Source organism: Danio rerio, chromosome 16 (assembly GCF_052040795.2).
Source record: "Danio rerio strain M-AB ecotype USA chromosome 16, GRCz13ab, whole genome shotgun sequence".
NCBI lineage: Eukaryota > Metazoa > Chordata > Actinopteri > Cypriniformes > Danionidae > Danio > Danio rerio.
Window position 1 is genome coordinate 22871941 of NC_141036.1, and position 26926 is coordinate 22898866.

Genomic DNA, 26926 nt, shown 5'->3' on the forward strand with positions numbered 1-26926 from the left:
TATTAGCAGTATTATTTATTATATGAATATTTATATTTCTTTCAATAAAAACAAGTTTAGATTTGTTCACCTGTCCCGTTTGAGAGACGTCTGCATCACCATATTTGGGGCATTAGAATAGGATGTGTTTGGATATAACTCAGTTTTTGACCCCACTTGTTTAATAATGTTCATTTATTCATTAGAAATGAATTTAGAAATAGTTTTGAAACAAATCTTTGTGCTTAACAAACTAAATTAAATATGTAGGCTAATGGATGTCTTCAGTGGAGTGTACAACACCGTTTCCTTATCCACGAAAGTAAAGGAGTAAAGAGTAAAAGTTATGGGGCTGAATGGAGTAGGCATGTTCTTCATTCTCATGTTCTTCATTCTCGCGCATATGCTCTGCTTAACTATTTTCTCGCTAGTGAAGCATTTAGTTTTTCCACTTACAAAGTCTGCCATGTAAATAGCAAATGCGCCATGGTGCAAGGCAACTGACTCTTAAAGAGAATGGGAGATGAGACTCTGATTGGTTTAATGCACGTTATTCTCAAAACACTACCTTGTTGTACAATGCGCCAGGGCGCAAACTGTATTTTTCCTTCCTTAAAAAAGCAAAAGTGGTTCGGACATACCTTTAATACATTTACATCATGCACTTTCCGCCTAGAGTGTTAAAATAGGGCCCCTTATATTGGTCGTTTTGATATGTGCTGTTTGCGACACCTCTCTACTGCAAGCACACTGTCATTATATACTGCAAAAAATGCTTTTCCTACTTGTTTTTGTCTTGTTTCAAATCCAAATATTAAAATATTTCTAAATCAAGAAACAGAGTCTAGAAAGTGAAAAATATTGTCTTGTTTACAGAAATAATAAACCAAAATTAAGCAAGGTTTTCCTGTAAACAAGCAAAGTAATCTGCCACCGGGGAAATCTCATATCAAGATTAATTTGTTTGTTTTAAGCAAAAACACACTTAATTTTGACATATTATGTCTAAAAACAAGACAATGTTTTTTGCTGGTCTAGAAAATGCATTATAATTTAAGAACATTTGGACTAAAATAAGACAAAGGGCATTTTTGCAGTGTACATGGAATTAGAAGATTCAAAATGAAATCAATTACACACAGTTTCCTTTTTTCAATTTGATGAATAGCATTAAAGGGGATTCAAACAGTGTGAATATGATTTTTGTGTGTGTGTGTGTGTGTGACTGAAGTCTGATCTCGTGCTAATGTCACAGGAACAACCACAGCCTGGAGAGATGGCAGCACAGTGTGGATCATATGCGAGAGATGGCATGAACCACAAAAAAAACAAAAATCAAACCCATATGAATTACACAGAACACTGTATTATTACACTGTAAAACCCAACAGTCAACTTTATCAAGTGAAATGAGTGTAGTTAACTCAAAATTGACTAAAAGGTAATTCTCATTTGAAAAAAGTTTTGGGTAAGGTAATGAGAAGGTAATGAGTTAATTAAATACATCATTACTTCAACTTGAATAGAGTAAGTTCACTACTCATTAGGATTAGTTTTTTAACTTAAAATGTTTGTTGCAATCTGTTTTCTCAAATGGTTTGAGTTACCTTAACTTTTTGGGTTCATAGCGAAATATACTGTGGCTGTCTTGAATCTGGTGCTCTTTAGCTCATTAGCACTGACTTGCAGAGTTTTGATATAAACTGAATGCTATTGGCCATTTTTGTTTAAAGGGCAGGGGTTACTCTGTGTCCTGCGAACATTTCAAAGCACTTCAGGGGACATTTTAAAGTTAAGTTTGGTAAAGTTAGTTTTACGGTTTGAAATTCGCTAGACATTAGCCTACAGTATTCTGCTTTAGTAACCTTGTAACAAATACATTTATGGTGCAATAATAAGGTAACCACTACTATATAAATGATTTTTTTAGAATGTTAAGAAGGTTTTAAGAAGGTTGCTGACTTAATAAATATGAGCTTTTCCTTGATTTATGTGCACAAAGTACACAATTATTTTAAATACTATAATTAACTTTAACATTCTAAAGGTTCCAGTTCAACCCTACTGGCCTACACATGACATACAGCCAATATCTTCATTCACATGTATACTCTTCAGTGCACAATTATTTTAGTAGAAAAAAAGTGTTTCTAAAATGTAATATTAGCATATATCTACCTATATCTGTCTATACACTACCTGACAAAAGTCTTGTCGTCGATCCCTGTTGTAAGAGCAACAAATAATAACTTGACTTCTAGTTGATCATTTGGAAAAGTGGCAGAAGGTAGATTTTTTAGATAAATCATCTGTTGAACTACATCTTAATTATCAAAAAAAAAAACTGCAGAAAATCCTACTGAAAGCTGCATAAACCCAAGATTCTCACAGAAATCAGTCAAGTTTGGTGAAGGAAAAATCATGGTTTTAGGTCACATTCAGTATGGGGTGTGCGAGAGATCTGTAGAGTGGATGGCAACATCAACAGCGTGAGACATTTGTGCTGCACATTACATTGCGAACCACAGGAGAGGGCAAATTATTTAGCTCCTTCTCATAATGCAGCCTCCATATCAAAGTTCCTGAAAGGAAAGAAGGTCAAGGTGTCCAAGATTGGCCAGCCCAGTGACCAGATATGAACATTATTAAGCATGTCTTGGGTAAGATGATGTAGGAGGCATTGAAGATGAATCCAAAGGGTCTTGATAAGCTTTCTTTGCCATTCCAGATGACTCTATAATTAAGTTATTTGAGTCATTGCAGAGATGTATGGATGCAGTCGTCCGAGCTTATGGAAGTCATACACAGTATTAATTCTTTTTTTCACTGCACCATGACTTTATATTCCCTACTGTACATCATTTCTGCTAAGTGACAAGATCATGATTTAATTCGGTAAAATAAGCATAATCTAGAGGCCTTTGCCTTTCAAATAAGCAACTTCTGATACCACATGATCAACTAGAAGTCAAGGTATTATTTATTGTTTCACACAGCTTTTTGTCTCTCTTTCTCTCTCTCTTTCTCTCTGTGTGTGTATGTGTGATCTCAGAAGACTGCACATAAGAAGTCAAAGCAAATTCAAAAGGCAATTTCATTCATGTGAGGGTAAAAGATATGATAAAACTAAAGCATATGCTTCAAAGCTGTATTCAAAACAGCTGTATTCAAAGCAAGGGCAGTAAAGACTCCACCTTCTTCTGAAAAAGGAGGTGGGGAGCAGGAGCTAATTTGCATTTAAAGAAATTTAAGCACAAGCTATCTATTTTGATTACGCTCAAAAATGTGCCCCAAAGCTAGCATAATAATGACATTCTGAAGACCCCCGAGACTAATATTACATCTATGTTACATGTGCAGCCCAAATAGACATTATTAAGGATCATTAAAACACAGATTACAAGACCCAGTTACAATACAATCAAATGTGAAATTTCTTACTCGCTGCTTGGATGAATCTGGAGTAGACGTCGTATGTGATAACTGGAATGGGCAGATCTCGCAAATACAGCTTTAGAGCACCAGCAATTATATTAATGTCTGGGTAGATGTTGGCACTGATGTCTGCCTTCTCACCATCTGTTAAAAATACAAGGTGAATCACCATATTGTACCAATAATGCAGTGTTTTGGATGGAAAAGCCGAGTTTTTTCCATCCAGACTGAATGTTGATAGAATAACAATGACATCCATGACTATTTCAAGCATGCAAGCAAATGTGAAAAGACCAATCGCTTCCTATTTGTTTGATCTACCAATAACTGTGCCAGTACAGCATGAAGAGTGTTTCTAATACCCACCTCTATCGAAGGACAGTCGGACATCTTCTATGTGTTCTGTGAAGCCTGACACTCTGTACAGACCCTCTGATTTCAAACCTGGAAGAAGAAGAACAGTATGAATTTACATAAACTATGCGGTCAATGGTGGGGAAGTGGACATGTAAATTAAAATTGATCAAACTAGGACTGCAGCCAACAACTTTAAGTGAATAATCAATTCATCTGCTGGTTGTTCCTTTGATAAATTGGATAATCTGCACATAGCACAGTGCATCTATCATCTGCTGATTATCTTTACTTAATTTAGACCAGGGATCCTCACAAATTCTGAATGGTCTGGACTGCAACTGCAGTTGCTTTAAAGAAAGTCTTCAAAACACACACACACACACACACACACATGTATATTTGTGTGTGTGTATATATATATATATATATATATATATATATATATATATATATATATATATATATATATATATATATATATATATATATATATATATTAAGGGTGTAACAATATGCGTATTAGTATTGAACCGTTCGGTACGAGACTTCCGGTTCGGTACGCATTACAAACCAAACGATTCAATTCAGACTAACATCTAAAAAGATAAAAGGGAATAAGTACAAAATATAATGTTTTCAGTGCAACAACGCTTAACATGGCATCCCAAATGACGTAGCAGACAACATTCTGCCTTCCCCGCTGTCATGTTAAACAGTAGACCATCGCTTTTGAACTCAGAATATAACTTTATTAAAGCATGCACTCATTGGCAATCTTGCTGGCTTCTGTGTCAGCCTGGCTGCACGTGCTGACTCCGCCCCCATTGCCCCAGCAACCCAGGACCCCTGACACAAAAGAGCTAACCTCCAAACACAACTCCAGGCACGCGCTACACTAGGTTGCAAAATGGTTAGTAACAGTAATGTAATCCCAGACATTAGGAGCTTCGAGGATGCCCGCAAACGAATGATAATCTTCTGGAAATTGCGCGTCTCCCCCCGGTCTTTAAATATGTCGCACACCCCTCTCCACCGCATCCCTCCAAGCTCTTCAGGTACGTTGGGCAAAACTCACTCCCGCCGCTCAGGTACATCGCACACACACGCCTCCACCGCTCTTCAGATACGTTGCGCAGCATCACCGCTACCAAGAGAGTGGTGGAAAAAAAAACATCTGAGAGATCTTAATCGGTAGTGAAAATGTCGGGTTTTCAGAAAATGTTAAATGTAATAGAGCCCTGTTACATTATTCCTTCATAAGCCCATTTCAGTTAGATAATTCCTGCTTTCAGATCCACTAAAATGGCAGGTGACCGTTGAATCAAGCAGATTTGTGCTGTCTGAAGAAAAGGTGGACACTCATCTTTCTGAAAATAAAAAAATACTTAAAAATTGATTAAACTGAGTTCCATATAAAGACTAAATTGTTCTTTTTTTTAACTGCTACAATATTATATTTATTTTTTTTATAAGCAGCTTTTGGTTTTGATTATAAAGAAGGATTTTGTTTTATTTGCTGTTAAGCAGAACCCTGGAAGTATAGCTCTATCACTGTTTAAAGTAAAAGAAAAAAAAACAGGATGATACTTTTATGATGTTAGTTTAATACATTAAAAAAACTAAATCAGAGAAATCCTCTTTTCCGCTTTTCTCTTTTTTTTGCTGTATCGAAAATGTACTAAACCATGACACCATTGTATCATATCGAGCTGTGATTTTTGAACTGTTACACCCTATATATATATATATATATATATATACATATATATATATATATATATATATATATATATATATATATATATATATATATATATATATATATATATATATATATATATATATATATATATATATATATGTATATCTTTTTTTGTTCAACAGAAAAAAAGAAACTCATACAGTTTGTGGTTTGTAACAAGTGTACTGTCAATAAATAATCAAAAAATAAATAAATAGATAAAATATTTTCCAATATTATGGACTCAAAAAACATTGTTTTGTAAAAACATTACATTTTGTCACCTTGGAATTATAAGGTTTATCTGAAGGATTTTGAGAAATTGACCTTAAAAGTTTTTGCATTCCATATAGCAAACAGTATGTGTGTAACATTTCTTTTTTAAATAAAAAGTCTTAAACTGTAAACATCTTATAAAAAAACATCCTAATATGTAAATAAGAGGTCATTTAATAAAAATGTCAAAAACTCAATTTTGACAAAAATATCAGATAGAACCTTATTATTCTTAGGTGACGAACTTAAATGATATATCTTCAATCCTAGTACATTGGTAGAAACTAATATGTTAACTTAATTCTTTCATGTTGTCCTAACACAAATCGATTGTGTGGAACCCAGATTTTTTTTCACAGTGAATTATAGATGACTGGAGAAAATATTCAACAGATCTTGCTTAATACACTGCAAGAAAGGCAAAAACAAAATTAAACAAAAATGCAAGTAATTTATTCTTTTGTTATGTTCAGTGCTGTTACTTTCCTTAACTGTAAGAATGATTGATGGCTAAAATGTATTAACTGATTGCTCTCTTGAAGTCAGAATATGCAGAATGTAAGCTTTCCTCTCTACTCTTTAAAGTAGTTAAATGGATAGTTTACCCAAAGATGAAAGGTTACTCACTATTTACGCACTCTCAAGTGGTTCCAGCCCTTTATTTCTGAGTTTCTTTCTTCTGTTGAACACAAAATATATTTTCAAGAAAGTTTAAAACCTGTAACCATTGACTTCCATAGTAGAAACAAAACAAATACAATGTATGTTAGTGGTTACAGGTTTTAACATTTTTCAAAATGTCTTCTTAAATGTTCAACAGAAAAAAGAAACTCATAAAGGTGTAAAACAATAAAAAGTGAGACAATGGTGACAGAATTTTCTTTTTTTTAAGCTAAGGTATCTAAGGCTTCTTTTGCATGTCTTGATATTTGACAGCAGAGTAAAGCGCAGCTGTTTAGATGCTGACAGACAGTGATTAAGTGTTGCTCTTAAGGCCACGGTGGCTAAAGAAATGTTGAAATGTTAGCGTAGAACAGCATTTCAGTACCTCTGTGTTCGATCTCTCTGATACACATGTCCAGAACCATGGGCCTCGACGTGTTGTGTGCTTTGACCAGTGTGGTGAGATCGCAGCTGAAAACCTTCTTGATCCTGCGCAGGTCTGGCTGACAGTCACTGGGCACCAGTTTGGAGCACTGCTTGTGCACATTGAGTCCACAGTCTGCAAGAGTAACATGTCAGAAGGTTAGAAGAGCGTGACCCTGACAAAATGACTGACTCCAAGAGACTGGACAGACAAAGCGCATGTGTGTGGTCCTAGTTGGAGAACAAGATATCATACACGCAGAGCAAAAAGGTGCAAAATGTGTTTGGCATGATTTGTTGCTATTTTCAGACCAGTGTAACTGTAATTTTCAGAATTTGCACCAAGTTGTTTAAATTGCAAATCCATTTGCACCACTTTGCGGACTCACGGGTGTGCTGCTGTAAAAAGGCGGTGTGTTAAGGCACATTCTTAGCATATTGCTATTTTGAGGAACTGAAATAGGCCGCGCCATTGACCAACTAAAAGCTGGTCTAAAGTCCAATGCAGAGCATGTTATAGTTATGTGCCTATGCAGGTTCAAATGCTTACACATTGCTTAATACACAAGGGATGTAAAGCAATACACAAATATCTTTACATATGAGAAAAAAATTCAAGGATTAAAATGTTACAAAAATGATTATTTTCTACATAAGTATAAAAACCACTGCATTCATGCCTTCTTTATCTCGTGGTGCTTTTTTAGTTTATTCATGACAATTTGCGTTAGTATAATGTTATTATCATTTATCATATGCATATTCATATTTGTTTTAATAAACACAAGTTTAGATTTCTCCCCCTGTCAGGATTTGGAAGTTATAGACACAGGGATGGGTGTATCATTTTAAGTGTATCAAAATAAACTACAAAATACAACATTTTAGTGTATTATTAATTAATAATTGTAAAAACCCTGTAATGTAAACAATGAACTGAAATGTTGTACTACTGTATGTCTATTCATTGTGTTTCCATCCATTGCGTGGCCAGTAAAAATTGACACCATCTCTTAAAACTTATATTTTAAAAGGATGATATATGAAGAGGTTATTTACATGTTTGTTGACATAATTCTAGTTTTTTTTACAATTTAATTCTTCAATACTTAATTACTATATTGTGCAGTTTACTCATTCTCTCAAAGAGAAGTTTTTCTCAGTTTTTCTTTAACTATAAGAGTCTCAGTTTACCCCTTAGTGAACAGCAGTACACCATCTTTAGGTGTTTTATATTTCTAAACTTCATCTGCATTTCCACCTGCAGCCCTGAGACTGAGAATGATTATGTGCTCTAGGCTCCATATTGCTGTTCTAAGGACTGATATAAATGACTGGTCTTAGCATTGTGTATTATATATTTAATGATTGTTGACTTGCTGCCAAATATACCCATGCCATTTTTTAAATTATATTCTTTATGTGTGTTGCATAATTTTTATCCATATTCCAAGCATTGAACTTCTTCAATATTAATCAATTTTCTGTTCTGATCTCAAGCCTAGGCAATAACTGAGAAAACATTAATCTGAAGCTGCATTTTCTTTCATTCATTGCAGCAGTTTACCACATTTAGGCATTTCTTTTACAGTTTCTACTACGGTGGCTAAGAGAGCTCAACATGCTGCAACTTTAGAAACCACATGCAAATAGATTAAACACCAGCAAATTAAGAAAACATCATTGGATTGACATCAAATGTGTTGCAAATCCTCACAATACAAACACAAATAGACAACACACTGCAAATCTTCACAGTACACACATAAGGAAACAAACTGTTTTACAGTGTGCTAGCACAGAGGATCTGTCAAGTTTCTGTTTGTGTCAAGCTATAGCAAAGAACATTTTTCACCCTTATTTTCATTGACGAAATTAACACCGCTATAAGGATTGAGTTTAGGGGCAGGGTTGGGATAAAAGGCCATAACATACAGTTTTTATGTCCCTTAAGTCTATGGGAAGTCCCAATTAAACATGAAAACCCAACATGCATGTGTTTGTGTGTCTAGGGGTCTGATGGAGGGTGTATCAAAGTAAAATATATGTGCAGGGACAGGTGTCAGTCAAGGTAGGTGGGAAAAAAGAATATCTGTCACATGCTGCTGCAGTGTGTTTATGTCTCTGTCAATCTGTGAGCTTAATCTTGAGTGACTGGGTGTGTTTGCCAGCGGCCCTTCATACACAAACACACATCATACAGTACATGTGCATACAGGTGTGTATCTGGGTCATGTTAGTGAGTTGGATGAAGATATGCTAAACTGAAAAACAACTGATTGAGAATCAAGACTCAATTTTTGCATCTAGTGGTTATTATTTTATTTTTGGCATAAATGTTGTATACAGGGCAACATGGTGGTGCAGTGGTTAGGGCTGTCACCTCACAGCAAGAAGATGGCTGGTTCGAGCCCCGGCTGGGTCAGTTGGCGTTTCAGTTGGAGTTTGCATGTTCTCCCCGTGTTCGTGTGGGTTTCCTCCGGGTGCTCCGGTTTCTCCCACAGTCCAAAGACATGAGGGATTCGTTCATTCATTCATTTTCGGCTTATGCCGAGTTCAGACTGCATGATTTTAGCCCTGATTTTGACTCAGCGACAAATGCCTGAAATCACAGGCAAATCTGTGCTCGTGCATGTGAGTGACAATCACACAGTATGAACTATCAAGGACGTGATATAACAGAATCATTGATGAGTCGCCAACACCCATCAGATATTTGGGGTGCTAAATGCTTGAGATGTCGGCTACTCAAATTATGCCTTGTGAAATGAGTTCTGAGTTAAAAAAACATCCGCGATCACCTACAGCCAATGAGAGAGCAGCATCCACTAGTGTGGGTACCTGCAGGCCAGTGGGGGGCTGGGGTGGGAGAGGGTAAAATCGCTCATTTTTATTTTATTTGGACCCAAGAAATGGAGGAAAAACTAGTGTAAATTTAGCAGGTGCACTGTGACTGACGTGTCATCTGAATAATATCACAATCAGGTCGAAAAGTTAAAGAAAGTTGGGGAGAGATTGCTAATTCTCTTTAAAAGCCAGGTGAGCAACTCAAGTTTTTTAAGCTAAAGCCTTCTTTTTTTCCAATATGAAGTTAATAACGAAAGATACATTACGTGACCTCACGTAGTTTGGACAAAGTTGTCTGTGATTCTTCCTATTATAAAGTCATGCAGTGTGAACTCTCCTGTCGCCGATCCATACAGTGTAAACACAGCACCGACAGAATGCTAACCCATAGTCATGTAGAGTGAAAACATCTGTCACGACTATTTTGAAAATCATGCAGGCTGAACTCGGCATTCGTCCCTTCATTAATCGGGGGTCGCCACAGCAAAAGTAACCAGCCACTCATCCAGCACATTTATGCAGTGCATGCCCTTCCTGCCACAACCCAACATGAGAACATGCAAACTCCACACAGAAACACCAACAGACCCAGCCGGGGCTCAAACCAGCAACCTTCTTGCTGTGAGGAAATTGTGCTAGCCATTGCACCACTGTGCTGCCCGCATAGGTGAATTGAATAAACTAAATTGGCTGTAGTGTACTGTAGGTGTTTAAATGTAAGAGTGTATGAGTGTATCCCAGTGTTGGGTTGCAGCTGGTAGGGCATCTGCTGCGTAAAACATATGCTGGATAAATTGCGGTTTATTCCGCTGTGGTGATTCCTAATTAATAAAGAGACTAAACTAAAAAGAAAATGAATAAAAGAATACATGTAGATTACAAAACCATATTTAGCGACACCGGTGGCCGTGTCGTGGGTGAAACTGCAGCCAACAACTTTTTGCTTGTAACTGACAAGAGACTGAATGTAATTCAGTGCCATGGTATATTTTACAACAAAGTTCCTTTTGTTGTTGACCTTTGCTTTAAAGTAAAAAAAAAATAGGTTTAAATAACTTTGCAACAATTAAACAAAAACCCAATGAGGTCCACACTGCCAAGAGCGACGTTTAAGTAAATATGAAGAGTTCTGACACTAAAGCCTTAAAGTGCCATCTAAACATTCTTTCTTGTAAAATGAGCATTTTCTCAGCTATTTCACTTCAAAGGCAATGAAAGAACCTATTCATCTTCACAAAGAAAAGAAATTACTGAACGTTTTACAAGAAATTTACAGATGGCACTTAGAAGCACTTAAAAAATACTGTTTTTTTGTTTTGTTTTTTTTTATAGTGGAATTTTTTTAGATGTTGGTATTGGTGTTGTTAGTTTTTAGGATATCGGTAAACTAGTGTGCTCCAAAACTGTAACAAAATTAGTGTTTAGAAGTTTTAGTGTTCATTTATTCATTCCTTCATTTCCGACTAGTCTCTATTAATCAAGGGAATGAACCACCAACTAATCCAGCATGATTTATGCAGCGTATGCACTTTCAGCTGTGTGTTTAGAAGATATAAAACAAATATAAACATGTAAAGCCTGTAGTTTGTCACTTCTGCCTAAATTCATCAATGTTTTTTTTTTCACATCACCTCATACGTCAGTTTCTAATTAAATTGTGACCAATTAAATGCTTTCTATTATCTGACATGCCCCACCCCCTTCAAGACGATTCACATTTGATGCGTTTGAGCTCAACCACTCTTACTGGCAATGCAGTGACAAAGCAAAACTCATTTGGCTGTTTTTTAAAAGAGGGAGGAGCTACACTATGCCACACCCTTTCTTCATGTTTTGGTTGAGATTGCGCCAAAAATCGAATAGAAATGCACATTTCAAAACACTTCATGAGACATTTAAAGTCCCTATGAACTAGAGATGTGCGGATGGGCTATTATTTCATCTGCAACCGCATGACAAAAACCATCATCCGTCCGCCATCCATCCGCAGTAACATTTTTGACCAATTTTTAAAACCGCACCCGCCCGCCATCTGCTGATTGGGCTCTTTATTAGAATGGCTTATTCCTTTTTATTATTAAATAAATGTTTCTTTATTGATCATTATAGAATAGAGAATGACTTTAATGTAGACATGCAGTTAATCCAAACGTGCAAGTCATTAATTGACGCTTTGAAGTGACGCTAAAGATACGAGGACGTGTCTTTTCACTTGATTCGATTCCTCGGTCCTTGAGTCTTTTCCTTGCGTCCTTCCCTCGAACGTGGGGTGAAAGTACGAGGAAAGAAAGCAAGGAAAGGAAACGAGGATGCACAAATAAGAAATGAGAAGCACCCGAGCTCTCAGAATATAAGCAGTGAACTCCGTCTCCAATCGGCGCACAGGGACAAAAATAAATAAATAGCCTAAATTAAACGCACTGTAGCTACTATACAACTTTTTTATTGTAGCCTAATAGAAAACGCATTGACACATCATTTCAACATGCTGCTATTTAGTCTACTACTAAATGCCTATTTCACTTTATTTTTTAGTAAATAGATAGAATAATAAGTCATTTACATTATAGCCTAATAATGTTTACATTTGTAGTTGTCCATAGCAACCCCAAAAACTTAACTGTTTGCCTTGCACATCTAAATAATGGGCCCAGTTTTTCGACTATTTTTTATTTATTTATTTATTTTTTGCTGTGGATGTTATTGAGCTTGTAGAAATCGGAAGCAACACCAGTTCTGCGACACAGATGAACCTTTATTGATATCCCTATTAGACAATGCCTATTTTATATGCCAAAAGAAACAACAGGCAGTAAAAAAATATTAACATAAATATCTTAATGTAGGCATAGCTATAGTCGCATGCTTTGGCAAACAGTTGAAAATTTTTTAAATAAAAACGTCATATCGTGCCTTAGCCTTGTAGGCTCAGTCACCCCCACAATTAGAAATTAAATTAGAACAATAGATATTCCATCCCTCTTTGAGCGATAATAAAGTCTGACCAGGCTAAGTGCATGTATGACAAGTGCCCCAATAACCCATGGACTTAGAATCATCCCCATTCCCCTCAAACTTGAAGCATAACGAAATACTACGCCATTACAGTTGCGACAAAGAAATTCTGGCAAAATAACCTTAGCCTCGGAACGTAAAAGCGAGGCCAACATGTCTAGAATAGAATAGGCTAAACCAATATGAACGTAAAATTATCAGCTGACCGAACTCAAAAGTTTATTGAACATATGTGTAGCCTAAATAACATAGGCTAATTGGTTTAATATGCCTAACCTTAGGTCTAGTTTGATTTTTTCTTGGCACAATGCAGGAATGAAATAGCATCTACAGTGTCAGGATTCAGACGGGAGCGCCTGCATAGCCACTATAATGCGCCCTGCTGCACTGAAGGAGCGCTCGCTCGCAGCACTTGTTGCTGAAATGCATATAATTCTCTTGGAAAGGTGCTGTAGTCGTGGGAATGACTGGCCTTATTTCTCCCAAAAGGAAAGTAGATTTTCCTCTGCTGATCCGTCTGTACGGAAGTTTGTAGAGGAATACTTCTGTACACTTCATCCAGAATTAGTGTATCCGATTCCTCCTCTCATTCTGTGAAGTCAGCTAGGCTTTTTCGTTGGTGCGCCAGCTATGCCTATAAAAACAGTACAACCGCCCGCCCCCCGCCCGAATTTAATTAAAATATTATTTTTTCGTAAAGTCATTCGCCCGATCCACGGTTCTAATTCTTGCATACTGATTTTCAAATTCTATAAATTTGGACATGCTACTTGGCTCGCATACTGATTTTATTGTACTATATAGTATGGAAGTATGTAGTTTCGGACGCAGCCATAGTGACCATTTTAATTTTTTTGTAACTTAATAGCTTTTTTAAATATTATCCATGAAATACAACCTTACTTTTCCTAAATGTGTGTATTTTATTTAAGTCTTACATTGTTATTGAATTAAAATTACAAAACACATACGAGACTCTCCATTTTAGCATCTGCTACTTCTTTCCCATGTCTTTGAGTATGTGTACTTGCCTAGGAACATTCTGCTAGGAACATTCTGCTAACAAAAACATAACTTTCAAATACAACTTTTTTTTTTTGTACATGACAACCTTTGATGCGCTCCCTATATCGTTTACCATGCTACTTTGATATATTCAGTCTGAAATAGCATGTACTGTAAGTATGGCTTAGTAAAAAGAGTAATTCCAGCAGCTAAACACAGTAGTGGATTTAGCAAAATACAGTAGTGGATTAAGGACAACGTGTGAGAGACCAGCGATCCTTGCTTGCATGAAATATTGCACATTTTGACAAGTTTTGTTTGCAACACAACTGAAAACGTGCTAGATATAATACAGTTTTTCATTCAGAAAAGTACCAAAACTGGTGAAGGACATGATCAGTTGGGTTTCTGTTATTTTTATAGTGCACGTGTTTGTGTTCAGGAGGCATGGCTTTGGATGGCAGGGAAGGGACTGTGTTTCAAACATATTATGCTAACTGGTTAGCATTTTGGCAGATCAGCAACTGCACCTTTAAGTTTATTTGAACTGATTATATTTGATTTACATTACAACATCGGTGCTGTAAAAGGAACCTTATAAAATTGAAAATAGTCACATAAAGCTCTCACTGGAAGTTCATAATTGGCTAAAAAACACTACCTGTGCATACAGCCCATTGAGGTCAGTTTTCAAAATAGTTCTTATGTTCTGCAGAAGATAAACAAGAAAAATTACACGTTTGAAGATCATGAGGACTTGTAAATGACAAAATTGTGACAGAGTTTGTATTTTTTTGTGTGATATTAAAGTACTGTTTACAACAATAACATAATGGCTCTTTATTAGCATTGATAGATTCTTTAGAACCTTTGAATCTACTGAAACTTTTCTTTCTACACAATGTTCTTTACATTATTGTAAATTATTTTCTTTTAGTTCACCTTTTTTCAAAAATTTGGTTACTTTTTACTCACTTCCCAGCAGGCACACATCATAAGACATTAATATTAGGTTAGATACAGTTGAAGTCAGAATTTTTACCCCCCATAAATTATTAGACCCCTGGTTTATTTTTTCCCCAATTTCTGTTTAATGGAGAGAAGATTTTTTCAGCACATTTCTAAACATAATAATTTTAATAACTAATTTCTAATAACTTATGTATTTTATCTTTACCATGATGACTGTAAATAATATTTTACTAGATATTTTTCAAGACACTTCTATACCGCTTAAAGTGACATTTAAAGGCTGAACTAGGTTAATTAAGTCAACTAGGCAGGTTAGGGGAATTAGGTAAGTTATTCTATAACAGTGGTTTGTTCTGTAGATTATTGAGAAAAAAATATAGCTTAAAGGGGCTAATGATTTTGTCTCTAAAATGGTTAAAAAAATTCAAAACTGCTTTTATTCTAGCCGAAATAAAACAAATAAGACTTTCTCCAGAAGAAAAAATATTATCAGACATACTGTGAAAATGTCCTTGCTCTGTTAAACATCATTTGGAAAATATTTTTAAAAAAGAAGAAAAAAATTGAAGGGAGCTAATAATTCTGACTTCAACTGCAGGTCATGATGTCAGCTGACCAAGATTAAATGTCTAGCCAGCGTCTAAGAACAACATTATTTTGATGTCCAATAACATTGTCAAATGACGTTGATATTTGGTTGATTTTAGTTTGTGTTGGAAAGTGACCAAAGTCCAATGGATGTCATAGTGGGAATGTCCACAAAACGTCAAGGTGTAACAAAATTGGACGTTGATATTTGGTTGATTTTAGGCCGGATGGAATTTTCATTTCCAAACAACGTTCCACCGACATTGGGGTACGTTGGTGTACAACGTCAAAATGATATCATGTTGCAGTCCAGTGCCCACAGGCTTGTCACAAACCTGTTTGAATTTCTTTTTTCTGCTGAAAACGAAATAAAATATATAGAAAAATGTTGGAAACCTTCCACAGCATTTGTTTTTCCTACTATAAAAGTAGAAAAAGGGAAACTCGCATACGTTTGGAACCACAGACTAAATAATGAGTAAATATTGATTTGTGGGTGAACTTTAACTGAGGGGTTAATACCTTAAATGTGTATAAACTGTACCATAAAAGCAATCTGATTTTGTGTCATTTGAGCTGTAATATAATCTGGCCTGACAGTGGGTTTGTTGTTGTATAAGGAGGAATGTGGCACTAGGGTGGTCTGTTTCTCTCACGCCGTCCCACTGTTCCTCATCTTCTGCCATCCCATAAATCACACTCACTGTCTGTTTTACAGCCTGCCTGGACCCATCCTTTACATCTTTAGCCCACTGAGGAGGAAAATATAGAAGACAAAAAGAAAAACAGTCTGTGCTCCTCCATGAGGGCCTGGGGACACATTCAACTGTGCTCTAATTCTCAATGAGTCTGATGACACTGGTTTTGCCCTAAGGCCCCTGTGAAATAAGAGAGGCTGCTGTGTGGCTTGAATAATAGCCCAAATGGATGATGAGGCCGTTTACAGTGAGAAAAGCTACCAGTAAAGCCTTGTGACTGAATTGAGATTGTGTACGGGGTGTTTTGGGAAAGTGCTGTCATACAATAAGCAGCCACATGTTCACATGAGATCTGACCTAACCTGTAATTATGCAATTTGCTGGCACATCTAAGGACATCCTTTATTGAAGACACTTGATTTAATCAAGCAAACAAAATAAATGAGCTCTGTCATGAAACTCTCTGATACTGTAGGTCACCTAATCTGCTCTTACTTCATGGGGCAGGAGATTGCTTGCTGTCACCTCAGTGTTGTTCTACGCTGTAATGTTGTAGCACAGTTTTAGAGACCCTCCCCCACCCCAGCTCCACCTGTGTTTAGATCTGCTACAGGGGTTAAATGTGTTATGTTTGCAGCAGCAGTGTGTTAAATTCTCAGACTGCATGTTTGTGAATATACTGACATTAGTAAGTCTCGGTACTAGCTCTGTATTAATAATCAAACAATATATGTTAATGCTATATATAGCTATAGCTTTTTGGATATGTGCATAAAAAAAGTTGATGGAAACGGCAAGATGCGCATCAATGTTAAAAATTCACATAAACAATGTATGCACATAACTGAGTGGGATAAACTTTTCATTTGAAAAGAAAATATGCTTAGAAACTACGATGGAAACAATTTTACTGAACAAATTTCAGTATGAGCATTAAAAAAGTCATGTGACTTTGTTATTTCAGATCATGTGATGATGAAAAATGTGTGTGAATGGATAAACCAGCCGGCTGACTACATTTCAAAACATCAGTAATGTTGTTTTGATCATTCTAAACGGCCTAACCATCTCAGTATTAGTGTTATTACATTGTTACTTATCTTCAGAACTGTCAAGAGCAACTGTGCTCCATGTCTAGAGCCTTTAAACACAACCACATGTTCATTGCATGTCAGCATTGTCTTCTGAGGTGCAAGTCATTTATTAAACAAGGAAAAGATTCATGCAGATTCTCCTACCTCAATAAATTCCATTTTAACTTCTCGCTGGATGGAAACGCTGCTTTATTCGCACATCTTTTATGCGAGATACCAGTTTTGCACAAAAATTTAATTTGCATCTTTGAATGGAAACATAGCTTATGCCACCAAGACAAAACACATTAACATTGCCACATACATATTACCATTCTAAATTTCTCCAAGAGTTGTCATGACATAAATAAATAAATAAATAAATAAATAAATAATTATAATTAATAATTGAAAGGCAATTTCTGCCTTTGTAAACATGTTTGGCATGGTGCTGTTAAACTACAGTAAATGCTTGAAAAAAAATCATTATTTAATTTCTATTTCAAAACATAAAAAATGCTAACAATATTTTTAAATGTAATATTCTGTCACAAATATACAGTGCTCAGCATAATTGAGTACACCCCATAATGAAAATGATTATTTTTATCCATTGCTCAGTAAATATGGGTAATATATATTGGTGCATTTGAACAAAACAGATTTATTAAACATATATATTTATTAAACTAATATTTTAGTCACAGAACCTCTTTAGAAATGGAAAGATAATAAAATTAAATTCAAGCAAAATACTGCAAAAAATAAAAAAATAAAAAATTACAAACTACAACACCATAAAAGTTGTACATATTTTTTGTTTCTCTTGACTTTCCCTCTTTTAAAAAATTTGATTTAAATAATTTTCTATAACATAACAAAATTTGGGCTACAAATTTTTGAACCATTATTGTAAGTTGTTTTGTTAGAAAAGCTCCAGATATGGCGTCAGTACTGATTAAACCAATGTGTATGCACAAATATGATTTTGTAAAGCATCCTAGGGAAAATAATAATTTAAATGAGAGATTTGTGGGGGGTGGGTGTACTCATATATGCTGAGCACTGTAGGTTATTCGGCACTGTGAGTTTTATTCATCAATGCACCTATTTTCTTCAGAATACTGCAATCTACTAAAGACATTTGTATTTTATTTTAAAATATTTAAAATATATTTTATACAACAGGGGTGTCCAAACTCGGTCCTGGAGGGCTGATGTCCTGCATAGTTTAGCTCCAACTTGCTTCAACACACCTCTCCGGAAGTTTCTAATACACCTAGAAAGAGCTTGATTAGCTGTTTTAGGTGTGTTTAATTAAGGTTACAACTAAAATATGCTGGACACCGGCCCTCCAGAACCAAGTTTGTACATCCCTGTTATACAACAAACACTTAAAGCAAAAAAAAAAAAAAAAAAAACAACTTAAAATATAACCAAAAAAAAAAAAAAAAACGAGCAAAATAAATCAATGTTCATGCAATTTGACATTCTACAATCATTCAGGATTATAAAAATATTGCACAGTGTGAGTCGGTCTTTAGAGTACAATAACCTGTGAACGCCCAGAGCTATAAAACATGCAGAAATGCCACCTGGCTCAGCCAGGACTCGAACCAGTGACCCTCTTGCTATGACAGTGCTAACCACTGAGCTGCTGTGCCACCCTTATCACAGAAAAATAAACACATTTTTGTGTGCTTTAGTTCTGTATACAATATAAAGTTGAATATTGCTACACTATTAACGGTTTTTGTACATTTAACTGTAATATTAACTATATTTTACTGTAAGACAGTTATGCAGTTAAGCCTCGTTCACACTACAAGCAACTCACAGCAGCAAAGTAACAATTGACCCTTCACTAAGCCCCCTTAGTTATTGTTGCTACGCCGGTCAAGCTTTCATGCCTGTCTATCACAATGCACGTCTATCACAATATGTTATGTGCTGGTGTCAGACATTCCCAGGATTATAATAAGTAATTTTTGGCAATCAGGTGAAATATCCGAGAAAACCAGACAAAAAAAGACAGCAGTATGCATTATTCTATATTCAAGACACAATAGGCAACGATTAGAAAATCACTCAATCAAAATTGAAGCTAGGTTAGCCCAGCTGCCTCATACGCTAACCATTCAACAGCTTAGTTCATGCACAGCAGGAGGTGAAAATTATAAATAATCTAATAATAACAAATTAAACAGTGATTTCTCTATTTTTAGCCAGAAAGCCTGATAGATTAATTTTTGTGCAATGAAATATAGTTTTACTAACCGACGAGGAAACACGCATGGACAGTGCTTCTACATCATTCATTCATAGAAAGAACAGCCAGAAAGGGGAAATTGATGGATTTGTGCTGAATATTAGCATCATTTATTCATAACGATGTACACCTATCACTGTCTGCATGTATGTTTGTGTGCTCTTTATACCGTCTCTATTCTAATTTGTAATTAAGTGGAATAAATAAATAAATAAATTGAAATGCAAGTTGAAATATAAATAGCAGAAGTGAACAATAAGATTTTTCCTAACAGCAAATATTAATCAGACACCAAATATAAAAGCAGACACTAACCTGCTATATCATCGTCACCAATGACTAAATCTCTGAAAGACTGAAGAAAACATCAGTGAATTGTAGCTCTGACATATGTATGCACATACAGGCTTATAAATTACTCAATAACAGCTGCGGATGAAGTATATTGTGCTCAGATTGGGATCATATCTCTGTTTTGTTCTGTTGATATGTAATTTCAAATATTCGTAGCTTGAAAAGGATGCAAAAATGATTGCTATTATTAGTATGCCTACTATGACGAAGGCTTAAACGAAGTAGTGCTCATAATATTGAGTGAAAAAAAAGAAAAAGACAGCTGGGAAACACAACCTGCTTTGTATTTTTGTAGGAAACACAGTTTAGATCTGTTTAGGGTAAGAGGTGCGTGAGTTATTGCCGTCGGTCTATCAATGAATGTGTCAGAAATATCGAAAGCAAAACCAACTTAACTCCACTCCTTTAGCGGCCCTCAAAGAGCTTGATCCACGCTGGCATTTCTCCCCTTGGGTTTTAGGTTTTGAAAAGGGAAAATAATTCCACCACCCTGGCCAAACTTTTAGGATACTGGGTACCAGATTTGCACGATACATATGCACAACGCTCTGGCCTGTTTCCCCATGCTCGAAAGCTTGACAGAGCTCCTGCAAGTAGCTACAGTTGCTAAGCCACGATTGGTGTGTGGCAGTTTCTGGGTGTGGCTTAGCGAAGGGTCAATTGACCGTTCATTTCAATGGAGAGCAAGCAACTTCCGGCGACCGTTGGTGACCAGGTGACACAACAAAGTTTAGAATCCTTTAACTTTTTGCAAATGAAGAGCAACAGGCAGCTACAAAGTCACTGCTAGTGTGAATGAGGCATTACTATATTAAAAATTTGCATTGAGAAAATTACATATAGGAGATACATATACAATTCCGTAAAAACATATAGAGAAAGATAAATTACTGTTACATCATGTTACATACGTTTCATCATTTCCAATTTTTTGTTGAGTTATCAATTTAACACTACGTCATCACTATTGCTGTGATCAAACATGAACAATTTCAAACAACAAGTTTATTTGATACCGTGCAAAAAATACGGTACGTAAACATTTTTGAAATCGCTCTGTTTAATCTTTTTCTTCTTGATCTCAAATCAAAATCAAATCAAATCTCTAGAATGAATCGTGCTTTTGAGGGTCTAAACATGCTTAAAAACTCAAAAAACTGCATACACCCCAAAAATGGCCAAAATTTATGTTTGTTATAGGTTCTGGAAGTGGGTGTGGCAAAATGACTCGACAGCGCTACCTATGCAGGTTTGACGAACTGGCTCCCGAGCTACATCAAACATGCCAATAGCTACAAAAAAGTCTCTTAGAACGAAATCTCAAACCCAACAGGCAGTTGGGTATTTTTAACTTCCTGTGCAGAAAAAGTGGCGTTTTTGCCATTTTCACGCTTTGTATTGAACAAACTCCTCCTAGGGATTTTATCCTATCAATACCAAAATTAGGTATTGTCATCTAAAGACCTTGATGATGTTAAGTTGTGAAGATCTAGAGTTTTTGTCGAGGGCCGTGTCTGTGGCGGCCTACCAAACTTATAATTCAGGCATGCATTGTCCAATCTGCCTCAAAATTCCAACGTACGATAAGAGTCCTGACCTAAACACGTTTACATGCCTATATCCAGTTACAGTTATAGCACCACCTGATCTAGAGTTTTCGCCGATGACAGGTTAATGTTGGCCTGACAAACCTCTTTTTTCGCCATGGAAAAAGCCAAAGTGTTTCGCCATGGAATGGGAAGTACATATAAATCAAACACACAATTACTGATCTGCCTAAAACTTCACATGGTTGATAAAATTCCTCTCCTGAAAACATCTACATGCCAATATTGAGTCACAGTTATTGCACCACAGGAGGAAGTTTGGCATAAAACTATGATTTTCTCAGGTTATATATATATATATATATATATATATATATATATATATATATATATATATATATATATATATATATATATATATATATATATATATATATATATATATATATATATCAGCTTAAATTAATAATGTTCTCTGTCATCAAAAGGCCACCGGGCGTGAGGTCCCTTTCATTCCTGCTTGCAGCTTCAATTTTATAGATATTCAATATTATATATAACTCATCTGCATCACTCCTACTTACCGTGACAACAACCAATACTTTTTGAACATTAAGTGCAGGTTGTGTGTGCACAGTGCATGTGTTAATGTGTGTTTATGTGTACCCGGGTGTGTCTGTCTCACAGCACTTAATAGTGTATACAGTGTGCACCACTATAAATAGTCAACACTCAACAAAAGACACCCAACTGGTTTGGACCAGGTGTCATTCAGGAATGCAAAATACCCACAAATCAGCATAATAGTTAAAACCCTCATTGTCCTGCATGCTGCATCTCACTTTCAGTATTTGGCCGCAGGTTTCCACAGCACTTTCTGCTGAATTTCTTCAGGCATTGTTGCAAGACAAAAGCTTTTAGTCGAAATTCGATAGACAATGCTATAACTCATTTGTGTGTGTTTGGTGGAGGGTTACCTGAACAACGGACGCCCTGAGCGATGAGACCCCACATGAAGTTAGCGCAGTATTCACACCAGTGCGGCCCCCTGAACGTGTGCACCTGCACCAAAAACACAGCAATTACTGAAAGTCAAAACACAGACTATATATACACCAAGTTTTTGTGTAAATAAAAACTAATGGTTCAAAAACTTGTGTACGTTTGTTACAAAAAACCTAATTACTGATTACATCATTAAAAATTTTATTTAAATAACATTTCTAATTACTTTGTCTTAAAGGAAAGTTAATTACACAATAAGTCATTTGATAACTACGTAAAATCCATATTAATCTCAATGCATACGCAACAGACATTACACTTAATTCTTTCAGTTTGAGTCAAACAGAAAAAAATCTTTCAAAACATACTTATTTCATACTTATTTCACAACAACAGTACTGTCTGGTTCTAGAATCTGATTGGCTGATAGCCATGCAATATAACAGCTCTAGTTCAGCCTCTTCACCCTTGCGTATTACTTCACCCACATGACAAGACAACAGGCAGAAAAATAAGCTCAATACAGTTTGACAAATATTGCAGCTGTTGGACAACATAATGTACTTTTGAGGCTTTTTAGGCCATAATTTAGTAGTTAAGACTGCAACTATGCAGTATATTTATAAGTATAGTGTCTTTTTAAAATATTTATAATTTCGGAGATGCGGTACGTCAGTAACCCTCAGCCTTTCATACTGAGCAAAGCAAAGACGGTTGCGCCACAAGATGACAACAGAGACTACATAATAAGCCTCTAAGAGGAAAAGACTGTGTGTTTTCGTATTTCAAACAACAGCTGAACAAATTATTATAAAACTGATAAGTGACACTCTAAGTAAACCTCTCTCGTTTGTATGTTGTAGTCCATTATTTTTAACATAGTAATCTGATAGTGGTTGCTTTGCTATTGCTTTGGCTTTTTCGGTGTTAATTAGTGTGATCTCTCGATTGCAAAAGAGAAGGCCTTGTCCACATAAACATGAGTATTTCCACAAATAAAATAGAGTACTGGCAACTGAAACTTTTTTAAAACTTGACCAGAGTGAAGATTTACCAAAACTCCAGGTACAGTGTGGTCGTGCGGACATTACATGCAGTTTTTTCAGCATGCCCTTAGCATGCATCACAGTGCATTTTGACATTTTCATGTGGACAGAGATTTTTGTTTTAAAACAGAGAAAACTGATTCTAAAATATCTGTGTGCATGTAAACATGGACATGACCTTAAACTAACAAAACAATTAACGAAATGAACTAAAACTTAAATAAACTAAAACATAAATAAAAAGCACAGTTAAAAAAGAATTAAATAATAAAAAAATAAAAAACCTTACTTTAACACACCTACACAACCCTATTTATACTCTTTCATTTATAAACCCTTTACACTCTCTAATCCCACTATGGAAGAAAACATTTTGCAGAATTACATTTTCTAAATCTTTCATTCTGAAAGATTTATCAGGTATTTTCCTCATGAGGACCAGAACATTGTCCCCACAAGATCAAAAACAACTGGCTTTAATATATATTTAAGCACATTGTCATACCCTGTAAAAAATATCTGTTAATTAACAAGTTTTTACATTTATTTATGGTTGTGAATTGCATTATGGGACCTTGATCTTTGCTCTGAAAATTCAACTCCACAGTTTAAAGTTACTTACTCAACATTTTAGCTGTTTGAAACAATATTGTAATACGAAATAATATATAGAGAAATAAGTCTGTAAAATAACATTTACAGAGTTTATTAGAAGTATTTGAACCATTATATGCAACACCAAATCATACAAAAAATCACTTTAAACTATTAAAAATGTTTACTTTTTAATGTTCAAAGTTGTTGGAAGAAAGATCAAGGTCCCATAATGCAATTCAAAAGCAGAAAAACATGAATAACAAAATAAGAAAAAACTACTACAAAATTTTGAATAGTTTTCACAGTGTATGCACACACACACACACATACACACGTGTACACACACACTACATTGATATCTACATCTTCATTTTCAGCTGAAAGCTTACAATAAATTTCAGAAGAAAATGAATGATAACGTTTCCAAATGATCGATCTCTCACTGTACTCTACAGCTAACCGAAATCACTCTCATTCGGACAAGATTAACTCTAGAATTGAGTGAGATATTCATTTATTTTTTCCCAGAAGAATTGACAATTTAAATAAGAATCAAGAGTGACACTTAGCTGATGATTGATTATAAAGCGTTTATGGCATGCTGTCCCAGGATAGAGCCCTGAGCTTATAAGATCTTCAAGCCCCTGGGCTCTCTCCTGTTTGTAGACGAGAGGGGAGTTTGAGCTCAGGTAGATCTCGAGAACTCCCCTGCTTATTTATGACTAATGGCAATTAGGGATTGGTAATTAAGAGCTCATCAATGGTGCCAATTTGGTTTGGTCAATTCACCTATGTGACATGTCTTTGGACTGTGGAGGAAAATGGAAAACCCGGGGGAAACCCATTCGAGTACAAGGAGAACATGTAAAATCTACAAGGAAACGTCTACTGGCCAAGTAGGGATTTGAACCAATGACATTTCTTGCTGTGAGGCAACCTCTGGGCGGCCGTGCAGTTGTCAAGGAAAAGGAGGGAGGAGTAGGGGGGATTCTTCAAGACGAAGGTAACTAAGGTAAGAAACGCTATTTATAGTAAGGTAAAAATAATCTAATTGATGAATGGTGCAAATGCAGGACCAGCTGTGGTCAATCATAAGCATGTAATCCTCTCAAAATTATTCATTCAAAAATTTGTATTTTTTTGGTTTAGTCCCTTTTTTAATCCGGGGTCGTCAAAGCGAAATGAACCGGCAACTTATCCAACATATGTTTTATGCAGCGGATGCCTTTCTAGCTGCAACCCACCACTGGGAAACATCCATACACACTCATTCACACTCATTCACTACAGACAATTTAGCTTACCTAATTCATATGCACCAATATTTTTGGACTTGTGGGGGAAACCGGAGCACCCGGAGGAAACCCATGCCCAAACAGGGAGAACATGCAAATTCCACACAAAAATGCCAAGTGATCCAGCTGGGGCTTGAACAAGTGACCTTCTTGCTATAAGGCAATTGTGCTACCCACTGCGCCGCTGTGCTGCCCCCTCTCTCGAAATTATTTTTATAAATAAACTTTATTTAAATCTAAATTTACCAGTATTTTTTTTACTTACATTTTTTAAAATTTAATTTCAATAACAAAATACCAACCAAATATAAAACAAAGAAATAAGCAGAAATATATAAACTAAACACAATGAAAAAAATACTAAACAAAATGTGTATTTAATTAAAATTTTACTTTACTACAAAAATAGAAACAAAAAAAAACTAAATATGAAACAAACAAAACAAAAAATGAAAAATAAATAAAACAAAAATTATTATAAAACAAGAAAAGATACTAAATAAAACACATACTTAAAAATAAAGCTAAAATTAAACAATTAATGTACAACAACTGAAAAAAAGAAAAGAAAAGAAGCACAAAAAATACCACAAAACAGCATTTAATTTCAGGCTAATTTACTTAACTAAACTAATAATAAATAAATATAAAACAAAACATAAACAACACATAAAACCTGCCCACCTGCTCCAATGCAATAATCAAAGAACTTCAGGCAAGGGCAGAGGAATGTGGCTCAGATTAAAACTGGTTTTTGTTTGAAAAATGACAGCCAGTGACGTCTGAAGCTGTTGTCTGAAGCTCTATAAAGGGTCATGGAAAGATTCAAGAGAGTGAGAAAGCACTCGAGGGTCAGTTTGTTGACAGGGACAAATCTGCTGCAAGTCAAAGCTCTGAAGTAATAATCAGGACTCGAGGCTGCTACTGAACGCCTATTGAAATAGGGTGTTGTTATAAATTTTGACATTTATAACACATATGAGTCAGATTACAGGACTGCTGGGAAAAAATTATGTGTCTGGCATCTGTTACAAAGCTGCCGACAGTCACACATAAAGCATGTTCTCATAAACGCCCTTGTGCTGTCAAAACACTTCGCAGGGACGGACAAAAGACACACTTTGGCACAAAGCCCAAGGGTATGAATGATGAAATGTAAATATCATAATGAGAATCCTCTTCATCTTTATATTGAACTACTGATGATTCTGAAACGTACTGAACTGCCTGCATTCTGACTGAACGTCACCTTATTTGTGATATGTGATTTGCAACATGCATTTGTCAAAAACTAATTAATTAATTAATTAATTAACTGCAACTAATTAATTTAATTTAATTTAATTTAATTTAATTTAATTTAATTTAATTTAATTTAATTTAATTTAATTTAATTTAATTTAATTTAATTTAATTTTTACAGTCAGGTTTACATTAGATTAGCTCTTTTTATTTTAATGTTTTATTTTCAGTTTTATATTGTTTTTGTACAACAATAAGCTCATTCTAGTTCTCAATGTATTTGATTTAATTATTATTTATTTAATTAATTATTAATTTAATTATTAATGCATTATTTATTGTTTTTATTTTCTGCACCTTGCAATAGATAAAAGCTCATAATCTCATAAAATCACATATCACTGAATATGCATAACATACTTACATACTTGACCAAAACAAGATATATTTTATAAACTACAGCACACAATACTACAGCAGACAAGGAACTCAATAGTCT

The 26926-nt window shown here is 35.3% G+C and overlaps 1 protein-coding gene across 1 annotated transcript in view; it reads right to left on the reverse strand.

Annotated features, from left to right (window-relative positions):
• Window positions 1–26926, reverse strand: part of chn2 (chimerin 2) — a 163079-nt gene that overhangs the window by 6500 nt on the left and 129653 nt on the right. Inside the window, exons 8-11 of the mRNA XM_087286905.1 lie at window positions 22220–22304; window positions 6837–7010; window positions 3781–3858; window positions 3421–3558 (exon numbers count right to left, since the gene is read on the reverse strand). Coding sequence (XP_087143031.1) covers window positions 3421–3558; window positions 3781–3858; window positions 6837–7010; window positions 22220–22304 — 475 coding nt within the window. The remainder of the gene's footprint in view (window positions 1–3420; window positions 3559–3780; window positions 3859–6836; window positions 7011–22219; window positions 22305–26926) is intronic.